We start from the raw sequence: 9,970 nt of genomic DNA on the forward strand, positions 1-9,970 counted from the left end.
TGGCGGCTAACTGGCAAGACAGAAGTACTATTTTTGGGGGACAGGAGGCGGGCAGGTGTGGAAGGCTCCCTGGTCTTGAATGGGGTAACTGTGCCCCTGAAGGACCAGGTGTGCAGCCTGGGAGTCATTTTGGACTCACAGCTGTCCATGGTGGCACAGGTCAATTCTGTGTGCAGGGCAGCTGTTTATCAGCTCCATCTGGTACGCAGGCTGAGATCCTACCTGCCCGCGTACTGTCTCACCAGAGTGGTGCATGCTCTGGTTATCTCCCGCTTGGACTACTGCAATACGCTCTACGTGGGGCTACCTTTGAAGGTGACCTGGAAACTGCAATTAATCCAGAATGCGGCAGCTAGACTAGTGACTGGGAGTGGCCGCCGGGACCACATAACACTGGTCCTGAGAGATCTACACTGGCTCCCAGTACGTTTCCGAGCACAATTCAAAGTGTTGGTACTGACCTTTAAAGCCCTAAATGGCCTCGGTCCTGTATACCTGAAGGAGAGTCTCCACCCCCACCATTCAGCCCGGACACTGAGATCCAGCACCGAGGGCCTTCTGGTGGTTCCCTCATTGCAAGAAGTGAGGTTACAGGGAACCAGACAGAGGGCCTTCTCGGTAGTGGCACCCGTCCTGTGGAACGCCCTCCCAGCAGATGTCAAGGCAATAAGTAACTATTTTACTTTTAGAAGACAACTGAAGTTGGCCCTGTTTAGTGAAGTTTTTAATGTTTAATGCTGTACTGTTTTAATATTCGGTTGGATATGGATATGGGCGGGGTATAAATAATAAATTATTATTATTATTCTTGGTGCTGGCCCCCGATCTGCCTCCTGTGGAAGAGAGTTCCACAGTTTAACAATGCGCTATTCAAAGGAGGACTGTCATTTATCTATCCTGAATCTTCCAACCTTCAGCTTCCTTTTATAGCCATGATTTATAGTGTAACAATGGAGGGGGAACGTCTTCTATCTCTACCTTCTACATGCAGTGCATACTTCCACACACCTCTACCTTATCCCTTCTTATTTGCCTTTTCTCTAAACTAGAAAAGTCCCAGGCACCGCAACCTTTTCTCACTCCACCAGCTCGGTCCTTTCACTTGCCGCTTTCCAACTCAACAATACCCCTTTTGAGATGAGATGGGCCACCGGCCTAGTCCAGCAGAACTTTTCCTACAAGGGACCACCAAGGCTCATCGAGTCCAACCCCCCCCCCCCGCCACGCAGGAATAATCAAGGCCTAACAAAAATTGCACCAGCCTTTGCCAAGCAGGTGAGATCTTTTGGCCTCCAACTCCCACGAGCTCCAGATTCTGCCCGCCGACGCCTCCGACTCAACTCGCCCTTTCGGACTCCCAACAGGATCCAGAAGCGACGCCTCCCCGCCCCCTGCACGGCGCACGTGCGATTCCCCAGCGAAGCGCTCCGGAGGCGGGCGCTGCTGTTCCCCCACCCACAAATCGAGGCACATCCCACCCACCCCGGCCGGCGGACCCTCCCCTCCTGGCTCAGCGCGGTGCCTGTTCCGCAGAGTGATTGATGGCCCGTCCCTCCGAGCAGCTTGCGCCCCGCCATGCAGGGGTGGAGACCCGATGGGGCGGGGATGGGCTCGGGCGGAAAAAAGAGAGAGAGAAAGCGGCTCTGCAGCTCCCCTCCACGTCCCGGCCCATTGCAATTCCCTCCCCTCGATCAAAACTTTCAGCGAAAGCAAAGCAAGCAGCAAGAGGCGCCATCTTTTAGCGAAGGGGAATCAAACTTTTCGCCGGGGTTGCTGCAAGGCCGCCAAAGCCGAGCGCCTCTCCGGTTTGCCAGCTCGACCCGATCGCGCGCTCTTTGCAAGCGCAGCGGGGCAGGGGCTCGGCGCTGTCACGCGCCCTTTTGCTTCGGGGGCCTAGCGGAGCCCCCAGCTCAGCTCTACTATTTAGAATTGACGGCCGAGTTAAGCACTCCAAGGATCGCACAGCGCGTTTAAGTCTCGGCTCTCCCCGCTCCAAGCAGATCCTAGGCAACAAGGGTGTGCGCGCGGGTGCCGTCCGCAAAGAAGCCGGGTCTTTCCAACCCATCCGGGACTTCTTTTTTTGCAAGCAACCGCGGTGGCTCTCAGTTGCTTCGTGTAAGGGCCGCTCCTCCAGCCCACCCTTCCTATGCAACTTCCCGGTCCCACCCTCCAGCTGCCATGCATGGCTCTGGGTGGTTCCCCTCCCCCTCCGTTTGCAAATATAATGCACCCCCTCAACCGAAATCCGCCTCAAAGGTTCTCAGCGTCTTTTGCCAAACGGGTTGGGGGGCTCTCCTTTTTCCGATCTCTGCAAAAATATTCCTTACACATGACACACCCCGTACTCTTTCCCCCCCCGCCCCCCCAAAAAGTCCACGAAGGAAGCAGCAGCGCCGCGAAGCACTCGGCCGTCGAGTCTTTGCAACTTCAGCTAGTCGCCTGCCGCCCGCCCACCCTCCGTGCTCCTGTGCGCCATGGCGGGACACACCCACCCGCTTCTCCTTCGGCAGATCCGACAGCGCGGCCAGCAACACGGGACGGGACCAGACGGGGCGGGAGAGAGAAGTTGCCGCCTTCCCCCGCTTGTTACCTTTTGCAAAAGCTGGAGCCTGCCTTTGCTACCGGCCGGGGAGCTCCTGCCGGCGCCGTCCTCGCAGCTCCGGCGCCGGGACCTCCTCCGGATCGACGCCGGATCTTCCACCAGCACCGTGTAGACAGCGTTGCTGGCCGCCTCGGAGGAGGAGGAGGAAGGGGGGTACGGGGAGGCGAGCGGTTTGCAAGAGGCGGAGATCACCCCGCAGCACAAGCCGGGCGCCGGGGGGCTGCCGTCGGGGCAGCAGGGTCCCGCGGACGTCAAGCCGGGCGGCGGGGAGCAGATCCTGCCGCCGGAGGAGGCGAAGCGTTTGAAAAGACGCGGCTTGGGCTCCATGATTGGGGTGAAGAGGGGGGGGCCGACGACGAGGAGGGGGGCCGCCGCAGAAGCTGTGCAGGGTGAAGCCCCCCGCGCTGCCTCGGAGACTTTCCCTCCCGCCAGCCAGCCAAGCGAGGGAGAGAGAGGCTCCCCCCGGACCACGCCCCCCTCTCCTTCCCCACCGCCTGCTGCCCGCGCTGCCTTCGGCTTCTCCTCCTCCTCCTCCTCCTCCTCCCCGCCCCTTTCGGAGCTCGTGCAAGTGAAGGGAGCCGGGTTAAAAAAAAAAAACACACGCGCGCACACGAACACACACACACACATTTCTCTCCGCTCCCCTATTCGCCGCACGCCATTGGCCCACTCGCTGTATCACCATTCCGAAATGGAACGGTGCCCGGAGCCGGCTCGAGCGCCGATTGGCCGGCCCGGCGTTTCCAGTTGCAAACCGGGCGGAGGAGATGGAGGAGGCGGTGTTCTAATCCGACACGCCTCCTCCTCCGCCGCCGCCTCTCTTGCAAGCGAGTATAAAAAAAAAAGTAAAGAAGGGCTGGTTGGTTGTTGGTCTATCTATGTACATTTTTTAAAAAAATCGTATGTGTGTGTGCAATTTATTTCTTTTTAAGCCGCGCTGGTGAAGCCAGAAAGGGGAGGTCTCGGGGAGGGGAAAGCCGGACTTCCAGTCGCTCGCTTCAGCGGCCATCTTCGACGAAAGGGGGGCGGAGGCGCCCGGCAGCGAGAGAGAGAGAGAGCGGCGGCCGGGAGACCGACCGAGAACCGCCTTTGATTATTAAGAAGACAGTTGCTGCTGCTTGAAGTTGCAAAAAAATAAAAAAGCGGGGAGGGCACGCGCCACCGCTTTTAATAAGGGTACAGTATTGTGGGGAGCGGAGTGTTTACCCGTCTCTTCCTTGCGATCCAGCTTCGGCTTGCTTTTTACAGAGACTGTCAACCTGTGCGATAGCTGCACGCAGGTGGTGGGGGTGGGGGTGCCACAACTTGAATCCCCGCCGCCCAAATCCGTGCACGCAGAAAAGCAGCAGGTCAGGCCCGGACTTCTTGTCACTGGCGTGCTCGCGTTCTGCGCTGCTTGCTGTTTGTTTTGTATTGAAGAGCAACCAAACTCCACCGATGGAAGCTCAAGTAAAGGTTCACAAACCCTTGCTGTAGACCTGAAAGCCAGCTTACATTTAAAGCACTCTGATACAACTTAAAAGAGTCATGGATTCCCCCCCCCAAAAAAAAAGAATCGTGGGAAGTGTAGTTTGTTCAGGGTGCTGAGAGTTGCTAGGAGAACCCCCCACTCCAGATGTTTCCAACCTTTTTGGGTCCACGGCTCCCTTGACCAACTACATTATCATAGCTGCCAAGTTTTCGCTTTTCTCGCGAGGAAGCCTATTCAGCATAAGGGAAAATCCCTGTAAAAAAGGGATAACTTGGCAGCTATGTACATTATGGAGCTCAGGGGTGCAGTTATGTCACCCCTTGCCTGCAGAGCTGGCAGCCCCTCACCCTTTTTCGAACACCCTCCCTTGTGGAGGGTTCCCTCAGCCTCCTCTCTCCTCCCCTCTAACCCCTGGTCTCTGAGCTGCCCCCCCCCCCGCCCGCCCGCCCCAAAGAGAGCTGCCTGCCTCCCAGAGGCACCTTTCTTCTGTGGAGCTTGCAGCCAGGGCTGCTGCAACAAACAGCTGGGCAAGAAGCAAGAGAAGCAAGAGGGCATCAAGAGGAGGGAGGAAAGGAAAAAAGGAGAGAGGCCAGTGTTTCCTGTGGCATCCGTGACCATCATTCAGGGTACCCCAAGGTGTCACGGCACACAAGTTGAAAGCAATGGCCCTAGTCCTTTCACAGAGTGGATTAACCCTTAATCCCTCTTGAGAGTTGTAGCTCTCAGAGAGGAAGAGGGATTGTGACTATATTAAGTTACAACACGGTCGTCTACTGAAGATCTGGCAGCGGAGGGCCACATTCCCTCATAGGAAGCTTTCCAGGGCCACATGCCAAGGACAGGCGGGCCCAGGGATAAAATTGAGCAGAGCAAGGGATGTGACACAAGTTATTTTATATATTTTATATATATAAACTTGTAAGATGCAGGTGGTAAGACACATTATTAATAAGACACATTATTATTATTATTATTATTATTATTATTATTATTATTTTACAAAAATCAAATCCCAAAAGCATTAAGAGAAGCAAAAGAGACAAATTTGGAGAAATGTATCGTTTTATTAAATTCACTACTAACAAAGAAAGCAAGTTTATTCCACCTCAAAGTTGTAGTGCTTTATGGATAAGTGATCTTGGCTTATTCTCTTCATTTCTTATTTGAGTCCGAATGTCTTATTTCTTTGATTTTCCCTTCTTTGTCACTGATATCCAGATGATATCTTCATCCCGTGCTCTTGACCTCGCGTTAATTGCCTTGCACCTTACCTGTAATTTGTTACTGTGTCGTTATTTTTGTTTGTTTGCAAAACTTAGTAAAAACTTTAAAAGACAAGATCACTGTAAAAAAATTAATCAGATTTCTAGCTCTCACCAGAGTCGCCACAGGCATATCTGAACATGTGCAAGGAGCCATTGCCAAAATATCCCAGAATTGCTGGCGAGGGATGGGAGGAGAGGGCGAGACAGCTCCTAGGCAGCTTCTCCTCTGGCCTCTGACCACATTCTCATACCTGCACGCTCTTAAAAGCAAAAGATCAGGATCTGGCCCTGGTAGCCCGACAAGGGACAAATTACTGACCTACTTCCCAAAACTGTCGCAATGAAAAAGATCAGGAAGCACTTGGCATGGGTTGCTGCTGTTGTTTTCAACACACACACACACACACACACACACACACACAGCGCTACATGTACATGATTCCTAGCAGCACATTCTGGCTAAGAGGTTGGAGGCCACAGTTCCTTCACGATCAAGTGGGTTAATAATTAAGAATTGTTATCTAGGTACTGTTGGTAGTTCCTTCGTGTGGAGACCAAAGTTGGCGGCTTGTCTTGTTTGAGCAACGCGTGCATTCCCCCTTGGCCCCAGTGGCATTCAGATTCAACGGCGGGAAATGATGCTTTCATGTTGCTGAAGAGCCCCCATCAATACCTTACCTGGGAGCCAGCCAGAATTAACCCACCGACAGCTACGCAGGTAAACAGAGTGCATCTCGGTTGCCTTCATCTCTGCAGTGGAGTGCCAGGAACCCAGTTTCGGGACTCCAAGCCAAAAGGATAACATTTGCCAAGGGAACGGCATTTCACCGGCCCCTGGAATAACAGGATCCCTCATCCAGCAGGCTCTTCGTACGCTGGAGGGAAACTGAGGCTGTAGTCACCGGACTACAGTTCCGATCACCCACCAACAGTCATCGCTAGGAGGACTCAGCTGCACCACCAACACTGAAAACCTATAACTATTATTTACCTTGGATTCAATGGGACTTACTTTTGAGCAGATGTGGAAATGCTCTGTTAGCATTGACCAGGAACAGAAGCACCAGGGTCCAGTTTTGCTTCTCAGTTCATTTAAAAACTCTTTAAGGATAAACAGCCACGATTACTCAACACTTAGACAGCTGAGCAATCTCTGTGTCGGTTTAACTCGCCCATAAAATGCATACATCGAACGCAATCCGAATATAGCTTTCTTAATGTCCTCTAGTTTGCCTCGGAACCAATGGGCCTAGCTATACAAGACAAAAGATGTGAAATATTTAATAGGCGCTAATGTTGGGTCAAATGGAGCTGTCCAGCTGTTCACCAGGGTTAGCAGGTGACATCAGTAGTCATGCCTCGGTTTGAGAACGTTCCGGCATGAGGAGCCTACTTTCAGTTTAAGTACTCTCTGATCTGTGTGGTTCGCGCAGGCGCAGAAGTGCTCTATCGGCGCTTTGTGCACGTGCGGAAGAGGCACTCGGTTTAAGTACTTTTCAGGGAGTGAATGGCTCCCCGGAACCAATTGAGTACTTAAACCGAGGTACCACTGTACCCCTCACAAACGCAACCTCTCTCCAGGTAGTTTCCGGCACGACTCATGACATTGGAATTAACCTATAAGAAATAATAATAATAATAATAATAATAATAATAATAATAATAATAATAATAATTTCTTATTTATACCCCGCCCATCTGGCCGGGTTCCCCCAGCCACTCTGGGCGGCTTCCAACAAAACATTAAAATACAGAAATCAAACATTAAAAGCTTCCCTAAACAGGGCTGCCTTGAGATGCCTTCTAAAGGTCTGGTAATTGTTGTTCTCCTTGACCTCTGGTGGGAGGGCATTCCACAGGGCAGGTGCCACTACCGAGAAGGCCCTCTGCCTGGTTCCCTGTAACTTGGCTTCTCGTAGCGAGGGAACCGCCAGAAGGCCCTCAGCGCTGGACCTCAGTGTCCAGGCAGAACGATGGGGGTGGAGACGCTCCTTCAGGTATACTGGACCGAGGCCGTTTAGGGCTTTAAAGATCAACACCAACACTTTGAATTGTGCTCGGAAACGTACTATAAGGATCTGAGTCTAAGGCAGCCCTCGCCAACCTCATAGAAAGCCTTTCATAGATCTCTGACAGAATCACAGTGTTGGAAGGGACCCTAAGGGTCAAGAGTTTGGGTGTAACCTTTGACGCCTCCCTTTCTAAGGAGGCGCAGGTTACAGCAATAACAAAGGCGGCATTTTTTCATCTCCACCAAGCTAAGCAGTTGGTCCCTTACCTTTCTCGCCCTGACCTAGCCACTGTGATCCATGCGACGGTCACCTCCAGGCTCAATTATTGTAATTCGCTCTACGTGGGTGTTATGTACTGAGCTGAATCCTAGAACAATAGGATTCAGAATCAGCGGGAGCTACCCAATCCAACTCCAGGTGGAAGTGAATCCGCAACCTGATTGGCCTGCTGGAGCAGCCAATCAGGCGGCTGGCAGAAGTGAATCTGCTACCTGATTGGCCTGTAGGAGCAGCCAATCAGGCTGCAGGCAAAAGTCAATCCACAATATAATTGGCCCACAGGTGTAGCCCTGAAGTAGCCAATCACGCAAGGCCCATTGTGTAAATAATGTATATAAGCAGATGGTTTTGGGAAAAGAGCCATTCGTCTTCTCTTCTCCTCCTTGATGACTATGAGCTGAATAAAGAGCATGAAATTCACTCTTGACTCCGAGTATATTTCACTGGCGACGAAGGTGGGATCCTGCTGAGCTGACCGCCACCACGCACTGCACCGCAGCACCGCCACCTGCTGCACCGCTGCATCGCACCGTGCATCCAGGCTTCAGCTCCAGGACCCAAGGAACCCAGAATGGCAACCGACAGCAGCTTCTCGCCATTCAAACCAGCATCAGGAGACTGGGAAGGGTACGCCGCCCGTTTCAACTTCCTCCTGCAAGCGAAAGAAGTCACCAACGATGCCATGAAGAGGGCGACATTCTTCAGCGTCTGTGGAGAGGAGACGTTCGAAATCGCCCGGGCTCTCCTTGCACCTAGAGATGTCGCTACCGTCTCTTACAAAACAATAATGGAACGGCTGAAGGAGCACTTCTCACCACAGCCCTCGGTGGTAGCTTGCCGAAATGCCTTCTACGCAAAGCGGCAAGCCCCGGGGGAAACCATAACTGGGTTTGTGACCTCCCTCCGCCAAGCCGCCCGGCTATGCAACTTCTCAGAGTTGGAGAACATGCTTCGTGACCGCCTCGTTGGTGGCCTGAGGGACGAGATGTTGCAACGACGCCTCTACGCCAAAAAAGACCTCACGTTCCAGATTGCTCTGGAGGAAGCCCTGGCAACCGAAGCCGCCGAGAGGTCAACGCAAGAGGCACGACCGGCCCCGCCATCCCAACCGAGGGTCTACCACGAAGACCTCACCGACGAATCCGAATCTGACAGGGAGGAAGTACACCGAGTACAGCGGCGCACTCAAGCAGCACACACACCACAGCAGCCTCGACGAGAAGGAGGGAACTGTGCAAGCTGCGGGGAGAACCACGAGAGGAGGACCTGTCGTTTCCGCAACGCAGAGTGCAGGCAGTGCAGAAAATTGGGACACATCGCCCGGGTGTGTCGGGCTCGACTCACCCGTCGACAAGCATCAGATGACCGACCCAGGAGCCCCAGGTCACACGGCACCATGCACCAAGGCAACTCGACGGAGATCACGGACTACCAGGTATTCCAGTTGCCCCATCCCAGCACAGAGAAAATTTATATAGAGGTACAGATAGAGGGAGCCCCATGCCGCATGGAGCTGGACACGGGTTCAACTCTATCCATAATCTCGGCCCGAACATTAAGGGAACTGTGCCCTAATGGGGGTCCCAAACTAAGGCCGGCCCCATTCACCCTCCGGGACTTCCAGAAACGTAAGGTCCCTACTATGGGGGTGGGGACCTTCAGGGTGCAATATCGAGGGCGAAAGCAACAATTGGACTTGCTGGTAGTTAAGGGCCCCTACGTTAGCTTACTGGGACTGGCATGGTTTGGACCTCTGGGGCTAGCCGTTACCGGGGTGAACCGCACTAGCTTACAAGTGGACGTGGACGCCATATGCAAAGAGTTTCCAGGGGTTTTCGATGGGGCATTGGGACGATATACAGGACCCCCCATTGCCCTACAGCTAGACCCCGCTGTACGACCCATCAGGCACAAGGCCCGCCGGGTCCCGTTTGCCCTGAAACCCCGCATAGACGAGGAATTGGACCGGCTCGTGGAGCAAGGAGTGCTGGAGCCGGTGCCCAACGCCCCCTGGGAAACTCCAATTGTCACACCCGTCAAGCCTAACGGTTCGGTCCGCATCTGTGCAGACTACAAATGCACCATAAACAAGGCTCTCACGGCCCATGCATACCCAGTGCCAGTGGTCAGCCATGTCCTCGCCACCCTGGCTGGGTCAAAAATCTTTGGCAAACTGGACTTGGCCCAAGCGTATCAACAGTTGCCTGTGGACGAAGCCACAGCAGAGGCTCAGACGATTGTGACGCACAGAGGGGCATTCAGAGTAAAGCGGCTGCAATTTGGCGTTAGCGTGGCACCAGGCATATTCCAGAATCTAATGGACTCTCTCCTTAAAGGGATT

General features: G+C 53.5%; 1 protein-coding gene across 2 annotated transcripts in view; it reads right to left on the reverse strand.

The window, feature by feature from the left end:
• The window catches only part of SLC2A4RG (SLC2A4 regulator), a 40,115-nt gene extending 36,695 nt beyond the window's left edge, over positions 1–3,420 (reverse strand). For both annotated transcript variants that reach the window (XM_035122368.3, XM_035122367.3), the window contains exon 1: positions 2,591–3,420. In XM_035122368.3, the coding sequence (XP_034978259.2) occupies positions 2,591–3,232 (642 nt within the window). In that variant the 5' untranslated portion in view covers positions 3,233–3,420. The remainder of the gene's footprint in view (positions 1–2,590) is intronic.
• Positions 3,421–9,970: the final 6,550 nt, after the last annotated feature.

Source organism: Zootoca vivipara, chromosome 7 (assembly GCF_965207765.1).
Source record: "Zootoca vivipara chromosome 7, rZooViv2.hap1.1, whole genome shotgun sequence".
In the NCBI taxonomy this organism is placed as follows: domain Eukaryota; kingdom Metazoa; phylum Chordata; class Lepidosauria; order Squamata; family Lacertidae; genus Zootoca; species Zootoca vivipara.